Consider the following 26,517-nt stretch of genomic DNA (forward strand, 5'->3'; position numbering starts at 1 on the left):
TTTGGTTTCGGTTTGTAAAGCTTACTTGCTGAAAGTAAGTGATTTTATTGCAGAAAATTCTATACTGTGTCACCACCAAGCAGATTTTGTTTCCATTAGAAGAATGTACTTCCATGCCTTGTGCTGCAATTTCAGTTATTTAGAATTAACAATAGACTAATTTGTTGACAATAAAGTAACCTGGATGAGAAATGCAAAGACTGAACTAAATAAAGTAATCATATTGTTAGACAAGTTTCCACACTGCAAACAAAAAATTGTTTGCTATAGGAAATTCAGTATATCAGATTTACAACCTAGGAATCATCTTTATGCATGTTTATGATGTATCAAAGAAGATCCTTCTGCAGAGATCTTGGGGGTAGTGATGGATGAAAAGCTGGACATGACCCAGCAGTGTGCTTTCACAGCCCATAAAGCCAACCAGATGCTGGGCTGTATCAAAAGAAGTGTGATCAGGAAATTGAGGGAAGGGAATTCTTCCCCTCTACTCCAATCTAAGCCATCTACTCAATCTAAACCTTCTCATGGCACAACTTGAGGCCATTTCCTCTCACACTATCATTTGTGACCTGGGAGAATAATCTGACACCCACCTCACTACAGCCTCCTTTCAGGAAGTTGGAAAGAGCGATAAGGTCCCCCCTGAGCCTTCTCTTCTCCAAACGAAACAATTCGAGTTCCCTTAGCTGCCCTTAATAGGACCAGTTCTCTAGGAATTTCCTGGTTTCGTTGCCCTTCTCTGGACCCACTTCTGCACCTCAATGTCTTTCTTGTAGTGAGGGGCTCAGAACTGAACACAGGGTTCGAGATGCAGCCTCACCAGCACTGAGTACAGGAGGACGATCACTTTAGAACAGATACAAGGAATAAATTCTTTACTATGAAGGTGGTGAAATGCTGGACCAGGCTGCCCAGGGAATCTGGATGCCCCATCCCTGGCAGGTTCAAAGCCAGCTAGGACAGGGCCTTAAGCAACAAGGTCCAACTGAAGATGTTCCTGTCCATGGCAGGGTGGCTGGGCTAGATAATCTTTAAAGGTGCCTTTGAATCTGAAACTTTCTACAGTTCTGTAACTCTTTGATATTAAAAATTCACTTTTTGGAAAAATCAGGGTTTGTTAAAAGAATCTCTGCAATAAAGGAACAGTAATTTCAAAATTAGCAAAGTCTGGGGCTTTTTTTTTTTTAATAAATAAATAAATAGACAAATAAATAAACAAATATAACAAATTTGCTTCTGCCTGGTAGCTTACTAGACAAACATCCTATTCCCTGCTCATGCTCATGAGAAATACAGCAGTCTCCTTTTTCCTTGCAAAAACAGGAAGACAAAGCATTATCATTTTGTACACTACCCCTTGATTCTTGAAGCAGGATGGCAAATCAAACGAACAAGCCTATCTCACCTTCAAGTACTTTGTTCACTTACATTTGCCAGTGTCACTGATTTTCTGGCAGCCTTTGAGGCATCTCTTTATAGGCAAATGAGTGCTTTACAGAATAAGCTTTGCTGTGATCTACAAGCATCTTAATAATAGAGAAGTAAATTAAGTGATCACACCCACTTTAGAGAAATTATGGGTAGGGCAAATAGTTTCATTCGAATTCTTCGTATGCATGCTGCAAACGCTTCCTGGATTTTGCCACTACCTAAACCCCACAAATCCTTCTGAGTCAAACACATTTATTAAGACAGAATTCCACCTTAATGATTCCCTATAGCAGCACATACACATCTTCTCACACTTGAGTGAACAGCACAAACTGAATTCTGTCCAAGCAGAAATGTATTGCTAATCAAAAACTCAGTTTGAACTTGCATTTCACGGATTTATACTTGGCTGCTACAGTCATCATCTATTTGCAAATAAAAGGTCATTTTTAACCCCTGTATTACTGCCAGAATTTGAAAAGCAAGAAGCTTATTTGAAGCAAACAGGCTTAATGAGAATTCACTGCCAGAGTTAGACTATAATCCTGTGTCTCACTCTAGAGCACAGCCTACTAAAGCTGTACTGTGTTTTCTTTGTAAAAATAAAAAGATGCCTGAGACCAGGCTGTAAAATCCTCCTTTGCAACATTTCTTCTCATTGGTTTCAGCGTAACTGATGCACACAGATCAAATGAAATCCGTGTGAGGACTCTGCTCTTCACCCTTATCACCCAAGATTTCCATATCCACACAGACCACATCCATTTCACTTCCTCATTACAGTGCCTATGGGTTGCTGTCGTTTACAAGGAAGAAAATGTTATTTTTACGGATGATTTAGCTTTTCCGCCTTGGAAATGAAGACAAAATTACCTTGCAAGCAGAATGAAATGAGAATAACTTCATGTTTCCAGAACATGTACAGCTTAAAGCCCTTTCTCTACACAAACTGAAATGCAGAGGCAAGAAGAAGAGTTTATTTTTACAGTGTGCCTCAAAAATACTTCAACAGAATAGCATTAAATACTCCCATGAACTGGACCTCAGACACTGCAGGAACTCCATCTGCTAGAGACAGATGCAAAGCAAATAGTTTTTACTGAGAAATTGCTGAGAAAGCAAAAGAAACCTACAGGGTGTGAGAGTGGGAAGGATCCCTTGCTTACATAAGAACTGGCCTATTCCAAAGCAGGTATTCTGGACTGTACCAGGCACTTCACTGTGAACAGTTACATAATAATCTGCCTTGGTAGAAAGTTTTCTCTCTCAACCAAATAGAGATGATTAAATCCCACATGGGTATATTTATTTATTTGCTTAGGTCATGCCTTCAGCCATGATACCTTTATTAGAAAAACATAATCCTTTAGAACCTTATTAAGACTTTGATAAGCAACAGGCTCTCTTAACAGTGCTTAAAATGGTTTCTGTTTTTATTTGCTGTCTTTCAACCTTCTCTTTACAAGAAGAAATCACTTAGCAGTGGGAAATATTTCTCCTCATGATGGCCTGATTTCTGTCACATGTAGGAGACACACTATGAACTATTTCAATAAGGAACCTGAGTTTCTCCACGTTGACACCTCAGACACTGTTTCTTTCTAAGTTTAAAATGTAAATTTTTTAAATTTTTTTTCACTACACAGGAATGACGATTTTGTACTGAATCCACCTAATTTTAGGAAGTGCCATATTTTTTTATATATAAAGGTAGAAAAACTATCCTCTTGGAAGCTGTGATTAGATTAAGAAGTTATTCTTTTGACAGAAGAAATCTCTAAATATTTTCAGGTTATTCTATTTAAATCAAATTCTTCTGGTAACACATCAGTTACCTACCCACATTATACCATAAATCAGATATTCAGAAACCCTTATAGCAACTCAAAATAAACAGATCTTCAGAAAGCATCCTACCAAAATAATTCATGCAAATAATAGATTTTTTGTTAATTTGAAAGTGAAGTGTGAAGCAAAAGGCTATCAAGACTCAGAAATCAAAGTTATTTTAGTTCATAATCACCAATGAGATAAACATCTTATACCTGTGCTGGCTCTGACCTGTAAGTATGCTTAATAAGAGCTCTGTGTTGCTTAAAGTTCTGTGCATTTTCTCCACATGCCACTTATATATATTCTGTTTACAGTTTAAACGCTCATTTTAATGTCTCAGAGTTATCCCATCTCCCCCTAAACTTGATGACAAAAAATGAGTATACAACATCAAAAGCAATCATTTCTACATAGGTATCAAAGGCCTGTTCCCAAATCTGTGAATACTTGTACCTAAAACTCAAACAAGATTCTTCAGTGGCTTGATACAGTCTCCCATATAAAGCAGATGCCAAGAAAGGGAAATTCTGTCAATATCTTAGCTGTACTTATGCTCTCTGTTAACATACGCTCTCAAAGTAGTACTGCTGGTTGTTACAAAAGACAGCTGTTCTCTAGCTGACAGGAGTGGAGAAGGACAAGCAGTAATGAGTTAGCATATCCCTTTTCCCAGTTTATTGAAAACTACTCTCAAAGGAAGACAGGTTTTGCCTTTCTTGGTTTACAGAATGAAGCAACTGGAATCCCATACTCACTTCTTGTGTGTGAGGTCCAGACCACTGTTGACTATTCCCTCCACCTTTACATTTTTCTGCCCACAAATATTTCCATAACTGTCATATCCTGAAAGCAGTCTCGCAGCTGCTCCTGTAGCTATTGAAAAGCCACAGATAAAACCCTGGAAGAGAAAAAAAACCAAAACAACATAGTTTAGTAATACTTGTGACATGTGGGAAAAGTCAGTTTAATCCACTTATTTCTAAGTGAAGGTTCTTCAAAAATTCTTTCAGACTGAAAAAGGAAAGACAAGGACAATCCAGAGAACTGTTGTGCAATTATAAAATTGAACGCAGTTTGAAAGACTGCATATTATCCAAGCATAGTTAAAAATCTTGTAGGTGATTGAGAGTCATACTGTCAGCAAGTGGTGCATGAAGCAGAAGGGAGGAGGCCAAGAGCAGGCTCTGGAGAGCTAGAAGCAGAGCTGGAGTTGTCAAGGATTGGTATGTATCTTGGAGGACTCCAGACAGTCCAGATTTTCTCGCTTTAAGTTTTTCCTATTCTTTTCCTTCAAATTATGTACTTTCAAAGATAACCTAGAATCTAGAAGTCTAGCTGACATAAGTTCTGTTTAAGGAAATCCTCCAAGGCAAGTGACCAGATCAAGGCCACTATGCCTCCAGCCACTGTGCTGGGCTCAAACGCAGGAAAGAAATAGACCCAGAGCAGGTGAATGCAAAACAGCTCAGAGTAATGCTTCAGTATCAGGGAGGCCTTGCTGTGAACTTTCAGATGTATTTCATTAGCAAAATGAAGATGAAGGCAGTGATTACGCAGAGGACTGTCCCAAAAGAATCATTAGCTCTCTAGGAACACTGCTGACACGGAGAAGTGAACCATCCATTCACTCCACTACCATCAATGAACTGTTTTTGTAGATGAGGCAAGCTAAGATTTCAGAAGGGGAAGCAGAGTAAACAGCTGAAACAAATGTGTGGAGCAACAGATGACAGCAACAGGATCAGATGAGATGGTGACAAGAAATAATGAAGTTGGCATGGAACGGTTGAAGTATGGGTGGTTTTTAAAGGTCTGAAGATACAGGAGAGTGGTCTTCTCTGACAGGCATGCTATCACTATAGAGAAATCCGAGACAGCAAGCTGGTCATTATCTTTCTCTTGCCAATGCACTAATGCACTTATAGACTTAATATTCGAAGCGTAAACAAGGACAAAATGAGCAAAAGGCTATCATAAGTAATTAAAGTTATTTCCAGCACTCACTTTCAATTTCTCAGACCCCTTACTACTCTGTAAAGGACATACGAGCATGAATTTTACATACATTATTACTCAGGTTCTTGGCTGGTTCAAAAATTTCTTCCCTATACACAGGGCAAGGGAAATAATGCACCTACCTCCATCTAAGCTAATTTACAACAGCGCAGGAATGCCTGCCTCACCCATTATAGTACCTGACCTTTCCGATGAAGTCTCCTAGAACAGTAACTAGCAGGATATTTGATCCAATATGAAATTGCTCTGTATATCATACTGTTTAGACAGGAAAATCTGGAACACTCAACACACAATGGATTAACAAATAATTGGGGGAACAGGTACGTATAGACTGAGTAACCACAGAACATCAACAAAAGCAGGAAAAAAACAACCACAAAAGAGCTGCTTGTTTCTGGAAGTACTGTGCTTTTTACAGTCTTAAGATGTTCACACTACAGGAAGAATATAATTCATATGATGTAAACAAAACATTATGTTTTTACATTTGAAGCACAGAAAATGACAAACACTTGGGGAATAGAAATTTTACAGTGGAATAATTTCAAAGACCAGACACCAAGGCACAGCAGAAAAGAAAGCTGACAGCACAGAAGTTCCAAACTCCTAAGGGCTACTGCTTGCAACACAGCAGTATAAGACAGTGACAAACATTCCCTCTTTAGGAAGGTCCACGAAACAGAAGAAGATAAAAACAAAATAAAATTGTATTGCTGATTTTGACTCCTCTGCAGTTTTTGAAGGTTGGTCTTTTTAATACAAAGTGCACAGTGTTGTGAGGCTATGTTGAGAAATATAGCAGTTTCATCACACAGGATGAAACTGGGATAACTTGGAAATAAAGATCCTGCCATTAGTAATACAGTTATTAATAGTATAACAGCATCCAAGAAAAAACAAGTCAACTTTTTGATATTCACAATTTGTTTCTCAGAAAAAAGTTTACTGTGATGCACAGAACTGTTTACTAGACTCAAAGCTGGATACACAAGGAACATGAGTCAAGTGATACCTCACCACGTTGAAAATCACAAGTGAAACTGGAGTTTCAGGGGAAGGGAAGCCGGAACAATAACTGACATAAATAATAAACTATGGATTCCTACCAAAGGCCTTTGATACACACATATTACCTGCTTCAGGCGTACATCTGATAGTTCACATGCCCAGTTCAACTTACCCAGTGACTAAGTTACTGAAGAGTTTTAAAACTTCTAATAAATGCACAATCTTTAACTATATAACATTCACAGCATCCTTTGAGTTTTACTCACCATTCCTACACAGAAGAGAATAAATATGAGTAGCCATGGTACATCTGTGCAGCTGTGGTCCTCGAGAGGCTTCCACTCTCGCTTAGAGCTCTTGAGTGAAGAAGAGAGAGTTGAGGTTAACAACATTTTATAAATTGTCTTCTATTCATAGCAGATAAATCCAGAAAACAATTATCCAGAGCATTAACATACAGCAGTAGTTATCTTTAAACTCTGACACAGCTGAAGCAGCTTTGTCAAAAAACTTAAAAAGGCAAGCTCACAAAAGACACTTCAAAAGAAGCACCTCCATGGGAAGCTACATCAACAAAGAATTACTTATACAGAAAACAGATAATTTTCCCAGGAATTTACAGGTATTTATCTACAAGCAAGGTTATTTTCCCTTATTTTTTTATTAACAAAAGCTAATGGCATGGAATCAACAATATCTGCTCCTGCAGTCTTCCACAACTACCTTCCATTAATCTGCTTTCCAAGAAGGGTAAAAGGTTGAAGCTTTCAAAAGCTCTTCAGTTTTGAAACACTATTTACAGGTTTAACAAGTTTTGCACGCAGTGAATGTAGGAATGAGGTCATAAATTGCTGTTAAAGGAACAGTTCTCTGCCTGCCAAGAGGCAGTTGAGCTTAACATTTCAGCAAAAAAATCCCTACTCAGTATAGCCCAGGTGCCAGAAAGGAAAGTTGTGTACTTAAAGGTTGAAATATTCAGTGATGGAAGTTCTATTGCAGAGTATAATGATGGTGGTGTAAGCAATTCAGTTTGCTGCTCCTAAGGTAAAATTTCTCACCTGTGTATACATTGCTAAGATAATTAAAGTCTGTTAAAAACAGTCATTTCGGCATCTAGGGGAAATGGATTTAAGAAAACAATGCTGTTGGTTTGGGGGTTTTGTTGGTTTTGTTTTTTTTCTAAAGGAGCATTGACTCTAGTACACAACTAACCACCACAGGAAAATTTGTTTACTGTAACAACAATATTAATTATAGTTACTTTTAAAGATAGTTACACATACCAGCTTTTTCTATTAGCTCCCAAATACTAACTCTTCCCATACTTCTACTAAGACCTAAAGCCCACACACATTGTTTTCACACTTGAGGAGGAAGAAAAGGAGATTGATATGGGGAGAGTCCAGAATAGCTGTCTTCAGAGACAGAAGAAAAGAGGTAACCTCTTCAAATATTTTAATTCTTTTTTTTTTTTTCTCTTAGGACTCTGAAGCATATCCAAAGCTTTGCTGACAAGGTAGCAAATGTCAGAATTGAATTAAAACAGAACGGCTGGGTAAAATGTCAACAGTTTTTATCTCCAGTATGTATTTTCTCAGATTTTTCTCCAAAAAAGCAATATCGTATAATTCATGTGATATTAGCAGGGTGGGATTTTTTGTATTTATACTTTAGTTTTTGCTAAATCACAGGCACAAAGCAACCTCTTTAAATACTACCATTAAAAAACTTCAAACTGGGTATAATATAAATGAAATCCTGCATACACCATACTTCAAAACACACAGTTTTCTAAATAGTCTGGCTTTGCATTAGGAATTCAATGTTACTTTTGCAATATTTTATTAAATAGCTTCCACCTGAAGATATTATGTTTGTATTTTTTAACTTAAACTGTGCAAATTCACTCTAAGTTCTGAATAGTCAAACTTCTTTATTCAATAATCAGTAGTGAGAGGTGCTAAAAGATCACACTATAAATTCTACTACATTCATTCAACAAAACTGTCTTCTGATCCTGGTAGTTCACGCTTAAAACTAACACTATTTAAACTTAACATTTACAAGAAGATTGTGACATTTATATTGTTATAATTAGCATAATCATAATTGCGTAAAATATGTAAAGCTTGATGCTTCTTATTCTTAAATCCACTCCAACTCTGGATTCTTTAGAGATCTACTTTCATGTACAAACAGCAAAGGCTAATTTCAGCTATAGCTGCACCTTACGAGCAAACTGCCCTTGACAAACAGGGGAGCAGTAAGATGCACTGCATAGTGTGGTTTGTTTGTTTTGTAAGGTTTTCATCCTCTGTACCATCTGCAAACAAAATCTTTTAATAGGATTTTTAAAAGCCACTGAGCGTCCTCTGAAATAGCTCTTGCAAAGACTTAGGTTGTCTGACTAGTAACACCGTAAGTAATCCACTTTATTTACCAAGTGGACTGCAATTTGTACATCAAAAAGAAACTTGAGATGCCACAGTGTAGCACATTATTAGAAGGTTATGCAGAAGAATTCATTCTGTGTCCATAGGCTTTACTCTGATCCAAAACATAAGGAGGTGGGGGAAATTATTTTAAACAAAAAGCACTCTTGGAGGCAACTCACAGAGTACCCAGCATACTAACACCGTATGAAATTATTACCTCCTTAGAAAAACACTCTTCTCCAATATCCTGTCCGATCTTTCTTCTCTCCAGACCTTGCTACAACCCAAGCTGGCTGCCATTATCTATCTACTGTTTTCTTGCCAGTTGCTTCCTTGTATTCTGGATTTCCACTGAATTTTCTTCTACATCTTCACACCTTTCATCTTCATCTTTCCTGCTGGTGTATGTTACCTCTGCAGTGATTATTCCCTGTCCACTTTATACCCTTACATGTTTACTTAGACCATGATATTCATGCTTAGGCAAGACAAATCGCTAATCTATGGTCAACATAAGGTCTAACAGATGTTGTTTGCTTTGCAGCCTAGAAACTTGTTTTGCCTCCATTGTAAATGAACTACCATAAAATTTTAGCAGGTATGCCTTGCCTGCAATCCTAAATCAGCACTTCTACCCATTTCAGCCTTTCCTCTAAAAGCATTCAGTATTTGCTGATGCAAGAAAGCTAAAGAACCTAGAGGAAAACTTTTTAAATTATTTTATTAATTTCAAGTTTTCTCTTTAAACAGAGATTTCATAATTTATGCTATGCTCTCAATGGATATTTTTGTCATTAATAAAGCACAGGACTATCTGTGCACTGTTAATGACAGCCCAGATTAACAGGAGCACTATCACTCAAGAGTGGAAGGCAGGCAAAGGAGCCTGTTTCTCCACATTTCCAAGCCTGCAAGTTTCCAAACTTGCAGGTTGGAAACACTTTTCCTGCCCGTAATAGCTCCTCTGTGCTTATTTTAAGAGTTATTTACTCAAGAACCCAAATTACTGTGTTCAGAAGCTTATATATATCCATTTTACAGAAGACTTAGCAAACTCAATGCTTCGCAAAATCAAATAAGAACTGTTGGGTGTGGCACGATTTTACAATGTCTTAATACCACACCTAAAAAGTTGGGTGTCTAAAGTTAGGCTTTCGCCTGCAGAAAAGAAGCGCGAAGAATGCCAGCACATTGGCTTTTCTAGTTGAACTCACAGGTACACGGTCTTAAGACAGCAAGTGCTTGTATGGAAACATAAAAAGGGGCTGTTTTCTTGGTAGTCTTTGTATCCAACCACTTCAAAACACAGAACCAGCCCTCTCCAGATTTCATTCTCCCTGTCACTTCCAAAAATATACCTCTGCAGCACCAAACAGCAGGTCTGAATTTCCATCTCTTCTGCATACTGTAGTATGTTTCTTTACAGGTATCAGCATAGCACAAAACCAATGGTTACTACTTTCACTGTTACTGGTAAGATCTGTACTGGATAGCACCATATAAGCATCTGCCCCAGCCAGAGTGCAATACATACATAAGAGCACAAAAAAGTGAAAAAATATGGCATATGAGCAGGAGACTACAGATACAAAGAGATACAGCAAATTGGTTTTTAAACACAAAATGTCTCATGCAATGTAAAATTTGGGAGTGATGTGACTGAAGGAGCCAAGTAAAAAACATCTGCAGTACTATATATATAAATAATCAAGCTGTGGGTAAGTAGCAAAGATGTGAGCAAGATCAGGATAAGATGGAATTTGCCATCAACAGAGGATGTTGCAACATAGAATCATAGAATAGTTAGGGTTGGAAAGGACCTTAAGATCATCAATTTCCAACCCCCCTGTCATGGGCAGGGACACCTCGCTCTAAACCGTATCACCCAAGGCTTTGTCCAGCCTGGACTTCAACACTGCCAGGGATGGAGCATTCACAACCTCCTTGGGCAACCTATTCCAGTGCTTCACTACCCTAAGAGGAAAGAATTTCCTCCTTATATCCAATCTAAACTTCCCCTGTTTATGTTTTAACTCATTACCCGTTGTCCTATCACTACAGTCCCTGATGAAGAGTCCATCCCCAGCATCCCTAGATGACCCTTCAGATACTGGAAGGCTGCTCTCAGGTCTCCATGCAGCCTTCTCTTCTCCAGGCTGAACAGCCCCAACTTTCTCAGCCCATCTTCATATGGGAGGTGCTCCAGTCCCCTGATCATTCTCGTGGCCCTCCTCTGGACTTGCTCCAACAGATCCATGTCCTTTTTATGTTGAGGACACCAGAACTGTACACAATACTCCAGGTGAGGTCTCACGAGAGCAGAATAAAGGGGCAGGATCACCTCCTTCAACCTGCTGGTCACGCTCCTTTTGATGCAGCCCAGGATACGGTTGGCTTTCTGGGCTGCAAGCACACCCTGCTGGCTCATGTTCATTTTCTCACTGACCAGCACCCCCAAGTCCTTCTCTGCAGGGTTGCTCTGAATCTCTTCTCTGCCCAGCCTGTGGCTGCGTCTGGGATTGCTCCGACCCAGGTGTAGGACCTTGCACTTGGCAAGGTTAAACTTCATGACGTTGGCATCAGCCCACCTCACAAGCGTGTCAAGGTCCCTCTGCATGGCATTCCTTCCCTCCAGCGTATCAACCGAAAGATCATGAGAAAGGCAGCAGACAGAAATCCTAAAATCTTGTGGTGATCATATGGTTTAGGAAGAAGAAAACAAAGCTGCTACTGAGACAGATGGGCTGAATTAAGGACAGCCCAGTGAACAAATGGTCTCAGTAACATCCACTGTAGGAAAAGGAGAGGCAGGGAGCAGTTAGATGCTAGGCTTTACTTCATCTAGTGAGTATAAGCTAGCAATTGGAGAGTATGGGACTATTACAATTTGCATATGAACACAGAGGTCATAAGAATACAGTCATAGCTTCATTCAGGTAGTTAAGGACAAAAAAATAAAAACAAACCAGAACAGACAAATACAACCCTCACATTCTTTCAGCCCAAAAGAAGTCTCAGAAGAGACCCAGGATGAAGGGTGTTCCATCAAAATCCTATAATGAGTCATGAGGAAGAGCAGTCCTGCAAACTGCTAATCTAACTCCAGGACTACCAAACATACTGTTAAGAAAGCCCAGAGAAGACACTTTGAAAAACGTTCATGGCCACGAAAGCTAAAGAGAGTTAAACTCCATGAGATACCAGTCATGTGAGCAACGCTGTTCTGGCTCAGGAGAAGGCTTCCAAGTGCAGGTGCTCCTAAATCCTTAAAGATACACATACAGGACAAGTTGTTCACTACCCCTACCTGTAAGTAACACTAGATAAAATCTTACATACATATGAAAGAAACCTAGTGACCCAATATTCTTCTACTTCAGCATTTTATTTAAATTCATGCCATGTCAAGTAAAAATAACAGAGTATGGCAGGAAAGCTGAAACGCACACCTTTTGACATTCCCTCTTGAAAAGCAGTAAGTTCTTTTGGTTTAGTTTTCTTTTTCTTTCAACCTGGTTCTAATGCAAGACAAAGATGATGCAAAACATCCAGTTTTCCATTTGCAGGCACTGAGAATATGCTTTTGTACTTCCTGCCCTTAGAAATAGCCACCTTTTTGTTACTGAATACAAGACACGGCTTTGTTACTCACCCATCTAAACAATCGGGCCTAGATTTACAAAGCTTTCTCAGATCTTAGTGTACTTGGGCACTTCAGCGTTTGACCCATTCCCCCCTTAGCAGCTCATACCGTGCTTTAAGGATGTGACTTTTCAGATCATTTACAAATTCTGAAGCTTCTGTTGGCTCAGCTGGTGGGTTACAGTACTGCCAGACACAGATCTAGTGTACAGAATCGTCACCACTGCCTTCACCATTTACACTGGCTCATTATTTGACCTCTCCTTAAAGACTGGATAAATTCACAAAACAAATCTAGTCATTACTCTCCCCTCACCAAGGCACACCAAATTTTTAACCACTTCCAGCCCTTAGCCTCCCTTCTATATTACATCCACCTTCCAAGTTTTTAATATCTCAAACACAACAGCAATTTGCCCTCTACAAAATCTGCCCCCTAAGATCATCTACAAAATGTAAAAGATTGTAAGTTGTATCTTCCTTTCACAGAACTATTGTGTTAGGCTGTCAGTTAAACACTGTTATGCATGAGTATCTGAGCTCCTATTTATTCCTCAAAATGGTGTCTGTGACTAATGTTTTCAGTGGGATACAGGGTTTTTTTTTTTGTTTTTTTAATCACAGAACCCAGCTAGAAAACAAATCAATAGTTCTAAATGCCACAGAACTAGTTAAGATTGATTTCCTTTGGTCTTTCTGCACAGTACAACCAGATTCCTCCAATCTAACAAAGAGAAAGTTCTGATCATAGTCCTTCATGCAGCAGAAACAATTCCTGATTTTTAATTTTTTTTTTCACTTCTTATTTAGTTTTTCTGATATTTAAGAGTAACTCAGCTTTGTTACAGCCCCTTTCTCTGCGGCAACAATCTTTCACTAAGCTCACAGGAACACAATTGAATCTTTCAATCAGCTGTCACTACTGAATTAGCTATCACTGCCAAGTTACCTAAGTTGGATCAATGTTCTTTAAAAGTTATTGGGAGAGGGAAACAAGTAATTTCCTGAAGGAGCAAAAAATAGACCCTTTTTTTTAAAAAAAAAAAAAAAACCAAAACAAAACCAAAGTAAATTACCACCAGTTTAAATTAACTACAAAAGGATTATGTAAGTTAACTTTTTAAATAGCTTTAATTAATTTAGGTGGGGTTCTTGTCTGCAGAGTCATGGTAGAAAAGCTTGGAATATTGCTCCTTCTAATTTCAAACCAGTTTTGATAATTATAAGAAGATGCTGAAAATCTGGGTTACAAGAATTTCAGAGTTTTATTCTTTTTAAAAGATAGTTTTTATTGTTGTTTTAGAAATCCTCAAGGATATTATTATTGATGTGGCACTTTAAGATAATTTTTTTATAAAAACCCATCCTAAGAACCATATTCATCTAACTATATTCCCTTTCAATTTGTTTCCCTTTGTTTTATCACCTTCATGTAACATCTAGATTCAGAGTATATGTGACAGCAGCTCAATACTGCAGAGTAAACAGAAATGACTGCTGTTTGCATATGTAAATCAAGGAATTCAGAAATGACTGTGTAGCTACCTACCTACATAGGAGCTACAGTATGCACAAAGCATTAATAAACTGTCCTTAGAGACAAAAACGGATACTCATCCTAACTGGATCTTTTGTGGGAAACTGTCACCGATTCTTGCAGAACCTACTTTTCCTAAAAGGAAGGCTGGTTCTAAAAAAGTGACAGAGATTCGACTGACTGCATAAACAGCATTTAGTTTATCCTAATAGCATAGTGAGTACATAATGCAGTCATTTTACACCTACAATGCAAGTTCAGTGCTTCAGAGTTGGTGGATCCATTTGTCATGCCGTGCACAACACAAAATGACACATAAGGCATGATCCACTCTTGAGTTCTCCCTGGGAAACAGGAAAGCCAGGTTAAAGAGGATGTCACCAAGAAGTCATCCAGTCTAGAAGTTGTCCTTTACTCATTTTACATATCCTTACAAGCTAAAGAACACTCTCAGTCATGTACTAGACTTTAGCATGAAGTATACCACCTATAAAAATGAGGAACCATAATTTACTAGTTTACCAAAATGCTTCCATTGTAAGAACATAATTCTACAGTTTATCAGACAGCATGGCATTTTTCTGTCCAAGACATGGCACACCTTTCCATACCACTCAGCTGTTTAAGAGAAGCACTAGCATAAACTGTATACTGTCCTAATGAAAGTTCTTCCTTTCCAGAGCCTAAAGAGCAAAAGGAAATTAATCTCGACCCTAAGCACTAATAGTTCAAGATATTTTTGGATCACTCCAACCCAAAGCAAGACATAAAAACAAGACCTAAGTCCCCTATTCATAAGCAGCTGCAACTATACTGACACCAAATGAAGCTACTAGACATTCTTTTTGCTATGGATGTCAGACATCAGTAAAATGACTAATATATTGCATCCAAAATAAATTTTGACCACAGAGTGGTTAAAACATACATGATACCCATTATAGGTACAGTTCAAGTGTGTCTCACTATAAACGTGAATCAGTAACTTACTTCATGAGAAACAGCATTTATCTGCATACTCTGCCAACTTAGTAGGTAATAACTGAACAGTGCGTAAACCATCAGAATCTACAATTAAAATCTAGCAAGTTGTTTCACATTTTCAAACAAAAGCAGTAGGGAACTTCTAACATGTTAAATGCACTGCAGAAAAATATTCATACTGAGACGGAGGGAAAATATACGGACAATTTCTAATACCTTCACAAATAAACAGCCCTAGAGTCCCTGACAGTGCCTATGTGAACATCTCTGTAATTACCTCTAGGGAGAATGAAGTCTGTAATAATTCTAGGATTTTCTATTACTCTGAAGATTAGATGACACTGTTGCTAAAAAAAAAACACCCCAAAACTCAAACATCCCTCAAAACCACACTCCCTTCCCCACACAAGTACACTTCTGAGAGCAAAAGTTGCAACGCAAACTAGCTCTCCATATAAAATCTTCACAAGTTGAGTGCACTCTAAGGGCACAAAGAAATGTCTTCAAGTGTTAAAAGTACATTAAGCTAATTATTGCATCTGCTATCTTGCAATTCTTTATGGAAAACCCTTAGTCTGCAGCACTGTGAAGCCCAAGAGCACTGTTTGAAGCTGCCCTAGTGAAAACGCTCATCATTACCTACACATTTCCTGTGCATGACATACAGGTGTTCAGACACAGCACCAAGCAGTAGCTTACTACAGTTTAGCATGAATTCAGATGATTTTCTCAGATTCACAATAAAACTGATTGTTATACAGCAAATTATTGGTATACCTTCATTAGTAGAGGAGGAACACACACCAGCAAACGCAGATTTTTACTTCACTCACCTATACCAGTTCCCTGAAAGGAGGAACTACACCATATCATTAAACTATCTCCACAAACACATAAAAAAAAAATTCTTAGAGTAGACTTACCCTGGATCTACCCCTAGGGAAGAGCAGTATTTCTCCTGCTCCATGCAGCTTGCCAATTATAGCATTTTCCTGGGAGGCAGATGTTTGAATGCCCCCAGACTTACAGAACCAAAGCTATGTCACCCACCTCCAGGGGCAAATGAACTTGTCACTTTAATACTATTAGAGCTAAAAGTGGCAGTCTAGAAAGAGAGGAAAACACCACACACTGTTCCCTGCAAGTACTCTCCATGATGACACTATCCTCTAGTTAACAAGCCCAGACAATGGGGCAATTCCAAGTGTACTGCCTTACAGAACATGCAAATCACAGTGGTGTCTAACACCCATTTTTGTGGAATTTCTGCTTCAATCTCATTCAAAACCACTTTATTTTTCAATTTACTGCAAAGCAGACATTAGTCACGCTTTTGGATTTTACTAAAAGCCACATGCCAGCACTTTACATCTAGGCACCCACATGCTTATTTGCCTAATAGCTCCACATCACCATTTCTCCAACCCCTTGTCCACTGAAAGGATGCAGCTATTCCTTGTAAGTATGAAACTCAGAGCTCCTGCTAGGAAAAAAGTTTTCTGATGGTGCAATGCTGCTTTAAAGTTGTCCACCAAAGCGTAGTGGGTCTATATTTTGCTTCTCAGAGACTAGGCATACGGCCAGTACATGTCCACACCTGCTACTTCAGTAATGTTCTCATACTCCACACACAGTATTTATGAGTTTTCAACATAATGTAAACAAACTTGAAAGCACACAAGACAGCGCTTAAAACATTACTGATGGTGTAATAGAAAGATGTTTACCCTGAAAACTCATACGTGGAGACTTCACTCATGAATCTGACATGTGTTGTGCATCATCTTCCACTCATCTTTTCAGTCAACTCCAATATTGCTTTTAAAACTCCTTTATTACATGCTTCCACCTCAGTCTACAACTTAAATATTTATCTTGAAACATAACACAGCTGATTAAATAAAGAGCTGACATGATCAGCACACCTGCTGATGTTTAGAAGTTTAGAAATAAAGCCATCTGCACACAAAAGCCCAGGTTTTAACCCTCAAAGTATTTAGCTACTGTTTCTTTTCCTCATTACCCTTTGTTAAGTATGTATCTGAAAGCAGCAATAAATAAGGGCACTTTACAAACAGCACAGTAATATTATTCAGAGGACTAAAATATCCATTTCAGTGTATGTTTGGAACTTCCATGGTTCTTAATCATTAGTAAAAAGCAGTCATGGGGGGGTAAGGAAAAAAACCCCGGGGGAAGGGGGACACAAAACAAACAAACAAACAAACAAACAAAAACCCAAACCATTTCCCTTCTAAAGATATTTTGCACCTACCAAGTTACTTTATCACATTGTATTTTCTAATTGTGTATCAACCTGTTTAACAGATTCTCAGATTTTAGTCTTACTAACAGACTGCAAGTTCCACATTACAAAACATTTCAAAGCTCTGGACTGGTAAAATATTGTCCAAGTACAATACACACTTTGCTTCCAAATGCATTAGCTTTTATCACAATATAACATTATCAGAAGAAAAAAAAAAATAATCCATTGATGGTCTCCACAAAAGACATTGATGGTCCTCACAAAAGATAAGGGACATTGCATAGGAAACACTGCCCCTGTTCTTTGTACTCTCTTCATGTGAGATGAGCAATTTTCCCTGAAAGAACTCTTCACCCTTTTACAATGTCTAAAGCCACAATGCAAGAACCAAAACATCACAGCTCTCCAAGAGCTTGTGGCCTGCACAGTACTGCTGTGAAAAATAACACTAGAGATATTCATAGCAGCTTGCTAAATATTCTTTCACAATGCATCCTACATTCAACTGAAAATCTTAAAATCATGTCTTTTTCTATTGCATTTACAATCCTGAAGAAGTTCCTACCTTTTAAAGGCAAAAGAAGGCTTACTTGGTGGAGGGTTCTGCAAGGTCTGAGGCTTGCATTTGCACATGTCAACACAAACATGGTCCTTATGGCACTACACTAAACGCTATGAACTAACTGCTGCATAGACTGGCTGTGTACATTCTTCTGTATTGCTGTGTACAAAAGCCAAAGACCTGTGATAGAAATTGAAAAGCCAATAGCCATATTCAGTTATATCTAAAAGGATGTAAAGAGCCCAACCAAAATTTCTCAGAACCCTTTCTCCTCGACTTGCTCTAACAATTATGAAAAATTTCAGCATAGATTCCGGGGGAAGGTTACATCACTTCTTGCATATAAAATCCCAATTTACAGGTCAAAAAATCTGGCATAACAAGAAAAGAAAATCACTCAGGATTACAAAAAGAGGGCAGTGCTTGAGGACCCTGAAAGCGTATTAGATTAAGAGGAACTAAAGCTAAGAAGGTTTTGTCTGATTTATGAAAGAAAGGGTGGGAGGAGAATGTAAAGGGAAATGATGTGTCCAGCCCTTAGGTTATTACATAAGCGTACTTTCTTACATGGAGGCAATTGGACATTAAGATTACCTAGCTCCACCCATGGCAGGGGTTGGAACTAGACAAACTTACGGTTCTTTCCAACCCTAACTGTTCTACGATTTTGCAGTTTTTCATAGCAAGCTATGGGGAGTCTGACAAAGCATTCCCAGGAGATGCCTATCATGACCTTAAACATAATACGTTAATGGATTTCCTGTTTTGTTTCTACAGATCTGTAGATGATATTCAGAGGTATCTTCCCTAGTCAAATAATGTATCTGGGGACACATTAGGCCAGAGTTCATTCCTGCTGTAAACAGCTGCTTAACTACATTGTATTTATTATTACACGACATCCGGGCACAAGTCCTCGTGTTCCGCTTGCCATAACCCTCCATCATATTCTAGCATCACTGATTCAAATAGCGACAGCTAGAAACTAGCATGTAAAAATGCAGTTATGGAATCTCAGCTTGCCTATATACTGCAATCATCCCCTATTCTTGCAGTGGATCACGCACTGGGTTTTGAAATCATATTAAAGCAGAATCACAGTTTCTGTGAAGTTGGTTTGTAAATTTTGATTTTCACAAAAGAAACCACTGAAATTCAAAAGAACAAAAATTACAGTCAGCCCAAACGAGAAAAAGGCATACACAATTAGCAAAAGCTTGTCTTTAGAGGAAACAGCATAAAGACAGTTGACAACTTCACCGCATAACAACTATTTTAATTTCTTCAAAATGAAAAATAAAACCAGTCAGTTCAATGATACTGAATATACCCTCACAATTACTAACCTAAGAGTCTGATGGCTGACAGCATTCTAGCTCCTAATAGTCACAGAAATATAACATACAATAATATAGTAACAATGGCATAAGTTTCAGATTTAGTATTCACTATTAACAATGAAAGATAATCTTTTCCAAAACTGTCCACACTTTATCAAAACCAAGTCTTGTAAGGATGCAATGTCCCATGTTGGTTCTTAATCCAAACTACCACTTCTGGAAGTGCTTAAGAAAAAAATTAAGAAAAAAAAAAGTCGATCTTTGAGTTACCTGACAAAGTAAAGGAAATAATGTGCTAGTTAAAACCTTTTAAGATGTGCCACAACTGAAAAACAGCCTGAACTTCAGAATGAACTAGCCCTCAGTGGGAAAAGCTCAAAGTGTTTGAGAGTACTTACAAGCATCTATGTAGTTGAAACATTTCTTTCTACATTAAGATCAAAAGGAATTATTTGCACAGGTTGTGCAGTTGCTTGTGACAGCATTTGTAAAAGGACACCTCATGCTTCACATGAAATGAACAGAGCTCACAGACCAGAAATACAAAAAGTACTCAACAACTTCATTAACACTGTTCTTGGATCCTGCTTTTATACTCTTCATCCTCCATACTCTATCTGCTTGCCAGAGGCTAGAAAGGAAGCTTCATCTACTGTCAGTGTGCTGAAACGGAAATCAAGCTTCCTGGCTCCTGGAAGTAGAATTCACAGCTCATTCTGTTTCTGCCCATCAACACTGTTACTCAGCTGGTCTTTATACATGATATACCCACACCCACAATGAAACAGGCATACTTTGATACCCCCTATATTAATTTGGCTGCAGGAACCTCTGACAGCTGAAGGTACACGGATGAAGTACAATTAATGGTCTTCACTGTCCGTAGCAGTTCAGAAGTGACATATAATCACAATCATGAACTTATTTTTAAGTTAGGAATTCTAGATTTATTCTGTGTTGCTTTGACAGCAGACACTCAAGGGAAAGTTAATGGATGATCTGCCTTCATCTCCTCTTATAGCGGGAAGTCCTTTTAGTTTTGTAAAAACCAAGGCCACCTGTAAAACCACCAAGAACATGTGCTTTGTTTATCCCAGTCACGCCTCCAATTTTCATCAAGATTTTAAGCTTTTCATACATATCTCAGATTAAGCCACTAACATACAAAGCTGTAAAGATAAAACAAACATGCACAGTATTTCCCTGTCCCAACACAAAGATGTCACAAAGTCTTGCTTCCTGTAACATCTTGATAAAGCAAATGCCTTTTAACTAGAATCAGCCGCTTCAACTGGGTAAGAGCAGAAAGGAAGGATGGATTCTGTTTAACAATTACTTCAAGAGAAAGCAATTTAAGGTCCACTTCTCCCCCTAGTTTGTTCCCCTTCATGAACTATGAAATTCTGCCCCCTTACATAAAGTAATGTGAAATTTATGGAGTGGTGCTATAAACTCAATCAGTGGAGCAATCTGAGTTACACTGAAAGGTAAGTTTGCTTGCTTAACAAACAAACAAACCAAACCCAACAAACTCCCCAAACCCTACATGAATTACTTCAATCCAACAGATTTATAGCATAGTCTGATACTTACGCTGACATGGGAGTGTTTAACTCCAACAGTTATCTCCCGCAAAACCAGTTTTATAATGGACTAACGCTATGATATCAGAAAATACCACTGATGAAGAAGAATGAAAAGAAATGGAAGAGTACTGCTGCTCAAGTACAGATTCCATTTTTCTTCTTTAATGAAACTAAAGATGTGAGAGCAATTTGATTATTCTATCATTCTGGAGCTACAGCACCACGCACTCAAAAGACACCAACACTCAGGAAGAGAAGCGCATTTCCAAAACAGCACAACAAAAAAACCCACCTGTATCAAAACTGGGTAGAAATTTTTTAAGCTTTGTTGCATAGCAGATCCATGATGAACAATTTGAACCTAGACAGAAGCACCCATCTTGAGATGCTCATGATAAAGACACGGCAAGGGAGGACACCTGACTGAAACCACATGAAGGTATTGATAACCAACAGCACTGCAAGACAGGAGATGCAGAGAGTTGTCTGGGGTTTGGTTTTTGGTTGGTTTGGGTTTGTTTTTTTCTCCTGTCCTTTACAAGGTTTTAATCTCATATAGGTCAGCATGCTTTGGCCTAACTACCGTTCAAAGAAGTTTTAGGAAGACCTGCCCAAGGTAATTAATGAAGAGTATATACACTGCTCTAAGACAACAACTGCAATATGAAGCCAACATTGCACACCATTTCTCCAGCCAGCTCAAGGTTCAAGATAGTGAGAGTCAAGAGACACAAAAAGATACAGCTAAGTCCACCTAAGTAAGCAGAGAACCACAAAAGCCCCTAAAGAAACACAGTTGTCAACATCAAAAAGTAACAACAGGTAAACAAGAATTCTAGTTGTGACAACCAAGAACAAGTGCAAATCCCAGAAGGTACACCAGGAAAAGTGAAAGTACTCCACGTGAATGTGGAATAAGCCTGAAATGGAAAAAAAGAAATACACTGGAAAGAAGTATTCTAGACTGAAACACCTGAACGAGTAAAAAAGCAGTAGAATAACAGGAAAGAATATGCACATCTGGGAGAAAGTCCATTATGGTTGTATTAAGTTAACACCACTCTTACCAGTTCAAGTTGAATAATCTGGTAATAAAAGGATTTAAGTTAACAAAAGGGGGGGGAAAGTGAAAGTAGAAGCACAGACAGCAGTAGAAGAAAAGAAATAGTAATCTGAGAGCAGAAGGCAGTGAAAAACAAGAGGACAGTATTACAGAAGTCCAGGAGGAATAAGACATCAAGTGTCTGAGAATTAGATTGAATTGAAAGTAGTACAGATCAAGGAGTGTAAGAAAGGAAGGGAATCTCTGTAACTTGGCCAGAAGGAGCCTGTATGGATCTTAATGAAGACAATTTCAGCAGCGCATGGAACCTGCCTGGAACAGTACAAAGAAGAGAGAATGTATGACCATAGATGTAAATTCTTCTGTTTGAAGTTTGGAAAAGAAGGGAAGCAGACTATAGCTCACAGTCAGCTTTAAGGATGGAGGATAGTAACTCAGAAGAAAACTATGAAGGGAGCAAGATGGCAACCAAGAGGTAAAACCCAGAAATTTGGAATTAAAATAGAAAAACTGAATGAATGTGGCTTTGGGGTCAGACTAAACTGCTAAAGGAAATAAAAGCAGAGAGCAAACATGAGGATCCATCACTGTAAGTTGCAGGCAGGAGTGCTGAGCAAAGGTAAACATGCTGATTCTAATCGGTTTTTCTCTGGAAACCTTTAGATTTTTCAGGGGAAGAAGAAATATAGGAAAAAGCTTAAGGGAGATTTCTAGGCAGCCTGCAAAGCAAAGGAACCGGGAAATGCATGCAGGGAGAAAGGAAAAAAAAAAAAAAAAAAGATAATTGAGTATGAAATACAAGTTAGGAATAAGAGGTCAAAGAAATCTGCCATGTTCAACAACCAGTCATAGTTACTGCATTATTACAAATGCGATGAGGAGGTGGCAGTCATGAGAAAAGGATATGGAGATGCAGCAATCAGATAAGATGGCTGGCAAAGTCAAAACAGAAGTAATAATTTCTCTCAGAAACAGAAATGGGTATTAGCAGATGAAGCTCAAATAGGCTAGAGAGTCAAAGAATAAACTTAATGAGAAATCAACATGAACAAAGAGTTATAAGGAATGAGGGTGAGGTGTCCATGATAAGAGGAGAGACAGTATGGCAAAGACAAAAATGAAGGTATGCAAGGACAAGCAAGAAGTGAGGCAGCATGAAGGCACATCTCATGGCACCCTGCTCAACGAAAGCTTAAGAGGAGGCAACAGAGGGGAAGGTATAAAGCCAATGGTAGATGAAGAACACATTTATTCTTAACAATAAAAGGAAGGATAAGACAGACATTAGGCTCTAACATAATGATGTACTCTTGGTAGCAAGGTTTCTGCAATCAATATACCTGACAAAACTGTTGCTGATAAAATATTCAGCAACTAGCCTTTGATTTGAATTTCCTGAGAAGACACGCAATTGCTTATGGCTAGGGGATTAAATAAACATCCATTCTTTATACTCCAGTTACATATATGGGATACAAAGCTCATGGTACCATACCTTGCCACACACAAGGAAGACAAATGAAAGATATTCAGTAGCGTACTATTAACATCACATGCCCTGACAGGGAAACACAAAATTTCACTAAACAAAATCTATGAAGAAGAAGAAACGTATGAACAAGCCAGATATTTAAACCATCCAATCCCCTATTTCTTCTGCTTTTGATCTAATATTACCCACAAATGTGCCTGAATTTTCATTTAAGAAAAAGAATGTAACAGTGAACAGCAATTTAAATTCATAAAGGAGAGCTAGAAAGGACCTGCTAAACAGTTATGAAAAGCAATGTGGATAGGAATCACAGAAAATAAGGTTGGAAAAGACTTCAAAACATCAACTTCACTCAGTGCTCCAAGTCTGTCTCAGCTTTCCTTAAGCCACTCCTGCAGATACCTAACATTTATATATATATATTATATGTATATTTGGCAAGCCTCAAGCAATAGACTCCACAATCTCCCCAACAGTGTACTGCAGTGACCGAACAATTTTTACATCTTTCCCTAACATCTGGTATATATGTCCTTTCTAAAATGCAAACCATTTCTTCATGCACCATAAAGCTGATTGCTTTCCTCTTTGCAGCAGATTTGCTGTAAAGGATGTTCTCTATTGCAAGTGGACACCTCTGCAGTGTTTTGCATGGGAAGGACAGAGCCCTTATATAAAAAATAAAAAATAAATTAAAAAATGGTCTGCCTGAACAGATGAGCTACAAAACCTCATCTCTGTGATGAGTCATCTGGGACAGCAGAGACGGACTTTCCCACATAAGTAGTCTGCTGGAAGCTGGATACAGCCACCGCAAGTGACACAGCCAAAAGAAACTAACATTTACAAGCAAGCAAAGCATAGCCACAGCGTTAGTCACGATCGTTCATCCTACAGCCTTCAGAAAGGAGCCAAAACACAACAGCCCTGGTGGTGTCGTTCAAAGGGAAAGTTAAAATAGGAAGCAGAGTCGCAAACTGGAGCGTTGGGTGGAGCTCCCAATTGTGCCTTGCTTGGCAGCACCGCTCTGGGGGAAAAAAGAGGAGTCAGTAAGGGCAAAGCAGTGCAGTGGGGGAGGGGGAAGACAGAAAACCCGAGCTCGGAAATAAGAGATGCGCACGGGGCAGGTCATACACAGGGAAAAGGTCGCACGGAGGGAGGTACCCGAGCCCTTGGCCATGGAATGGGGAAGGGGGCTGGGATGAGAACTGTCTGTTTCTAGAGGCAACGTACTGGGGAGGCCCTGGATGTGCCAAGTTTCCTCCCATGAGATGGCCCCTCTCTCAAGGGGCCCCAAAGGAAAAGCTGCAAGGAAGGGAGGGGGAAGGAGAGAAACTGCAGAGATATACAGGGGGTGCATAGAGGCCTTTGCTCCCTGCAGTAGAGAGGAGGGAGTGGGGAGCATAGGACAGGGTAGTACGGCAGTATGGGGATAGCAGGGGAGAACTAGAGGTTTGCAGCTGCTGCAGCTATGGCAGGGACTGGAGCAGGGTATGTCAAAGATTGCAAAGCCATAGCAAGGCTGAGGGAAGAAGGGACAAAATGATGCAGATCCACAGAGGAAGCAGACCACAGAGCAGTATGCAGAGCAATGCAGAGGGTGTTAAGTGCGTAGCATGGTGGGAGCAAGGCTATATGAGCTGAACCTGGGGGTGCACAGCCGTAAGAGGGAAGCGCAGAGCTTTAGAATGGAGCAAAACGCTGCAGAGTTACATGCACCAAGGCTTGAGGATGCGGTGTAAAGGGGCTCACAGCCAACCATGAGAAGCCAGACTACAGGAGAAGAGAGCAACGGGTCCACAGCCACGGGAGAGCACGGCTGTCGGCGGGGCGTTGGGGGGGGGGGGAAGGGAAAGCAAAGGGTTCAGAGTATGGTTACAGAGGATGCATACGAGCGCGCAGCCATAGGAGAGCGGTGCTACAGGTGTAGCAAGGGGATGCGCAGCTATAGGAGAGATACGGTAGGAGGTACGGTAGTAGGAGAGAGCAAACTGGTGCACAGCCGTGGGAGAGCGGGGCTACGAGGGGTAAAGGGGCTGCACGGCCATCAGAGAGCACCGCTATAGAGGCAGGAGGGGGTGCAGAGCAGTGGGACAGGCAGTTCCGGGGACGGGGGACGAGTGGATAGCCGTGGGGGACAGCAGGCCTGCGGGTGTAACAGGGCCCAGCAGCGGGGAACAGCAGAGCCAGGAGACGGAAGAGGAAGGGACGGGAGAGGGGCAGCTAAGGTCCGGCGGCGGGCGCGGGCCGCTCACCTGCGCGGCGGAGCTGCAGCAGCCCATGGCGTCCGCGGGGTCTCTGCCCTGGCGGTGGCCACTAGGCGCCAGGCAGCGGCGGCGGCAGGCAGGCGCTGGGCATCCACTCCAAGCGGCGGCCCGCCCCGGGGCGGCGGCGCGGCGCGTACAGCCAAGGGGAACGGCCGGGAATGCTCAGGCGAGGAGAGCGGCTGCGGCACCAGCCCAGCCACGGCGCCCCCTCATCCTCCCCCCGCGGCGGCGGCGGCGGCCGCGGCTGAGGGGAAGGGGCGGGGCCAGGGGGAGGGGCCAGGGTACTGCAGCGCGGGGGGTACCTGCCCGGGCGGGCGGCCACGCCCGCCACATCGCACCGCCCCGGCCCGCGAGCCTTGGGGCGCTTCCGGGGCCGGAAACACTCTTGCGTGGTCGTCAGTCCCGTGCCGTCGGAGCCCAGCTGTGGGGTCCTGGCTCCCGCCTTTCCAGAGCCAGAAGCTGTCGGGCGCTCGTCCTACTTGTTTCTATGGAACCCCCGCAGAAGGAGCACTGCCCAGTGTGCGGGACAGCTGTGTGGGAAACCGTCCTCCCGTCAGGGTAGCTTCCGAGCGGGTGATGCTTTCTGCGAGGGAGAAGAGCGCCGCTTGTGTGGCCCTTTTGTAGTACCTGTACTTGCAGGTACAAAATGTGCCTCTGCTTACTGGTGGGAGATGCTTGAGAAAGCCACGGTCCAGCAGGCCTGTGTCTTATGCGTGCTCAGCCATTGGAACAGGCTTAGCAGGGAGGTGATGGAATCTCTGTCCCTCAAGCGTTCAAAATTCATGTAGGTGAGGCTCTTAGGGGGAATAGTTTAGTGGTGATCTTGGCAGTCCTGTGATTTGATGTTCTTAAAGGTCAAATCCTGGTTGGATTTGACAGTCTTAAAGGTCTTTTCCAACCTAGTTGATTCCATGATTCTATTATGTTGCCTTTATTGTGGTTTATCCTATTTTCTAGTCGAACTCTTACCATTGATGCAATGTGCAGAGTATCCAATCATCTGAAGTGGTATTCTGGTGAAATGAACAATGAAATTAAATCTGTCC

At 40.3% G+C, this 26,517-nt stretch overlaps 1 protein-coding gene across 4 annotated transcripts in view; it reads right to left on the reverse strand.

Moving 5' to 3' along the window:
* Positions 1–25,730, reverse strand: part of SLC44A1 (solute carrier family 44 member 1) — a 68,323-nt gene extending 42,593 nt beyond the window's left edge. For 3 of the 4 annotated variants that reach the window (XM_061364957.1, XM_061364956.1, XM_061364954.1), the window contains exons 1-2: positions 6,561–6,701; positions 4,023–4,165 (exon numbers count right to left, since the gene is read on the reverse strand). In XM_061364957.1, the coding sequence (XP_061220941.1) occupies positions 4,023–4,165; positions 6,561–6,686 (269 nt within the window). In that variant the 5' untranslated portion in view covers positions 6,687–6,701. Of the gene's footprint in view, positions 1–4,022; positions 4,166–6,560; positions 6,702–25,459 lie in introns of those variants that run through there. The other variant, XM_061364955.1, reaches the window with a different exon arrangement.
* Positions 25,731–26,517: the final 787 nt, after the last annotated feature.

The sequence above is a fragment of the Neopsephotus bourkii genome, unplaced genomic scaffold (genome assembly GCF_033783945.1).
Source record: "Neopsephotus bourkii isolate Nb327-2 ecotype Australia unplaced genomic scaffold, CSIRO-AGI_Nbou_v1 NB_1258, whole genome shotgun sequence".
NCBI classification, from domain to species: domain Eukaryota; kingdom Metazoa; phylum Chordata; class Aves; order Psittaciformes; family Psittacidae; genus Neopsephotus; species Neopsephotus bourkii.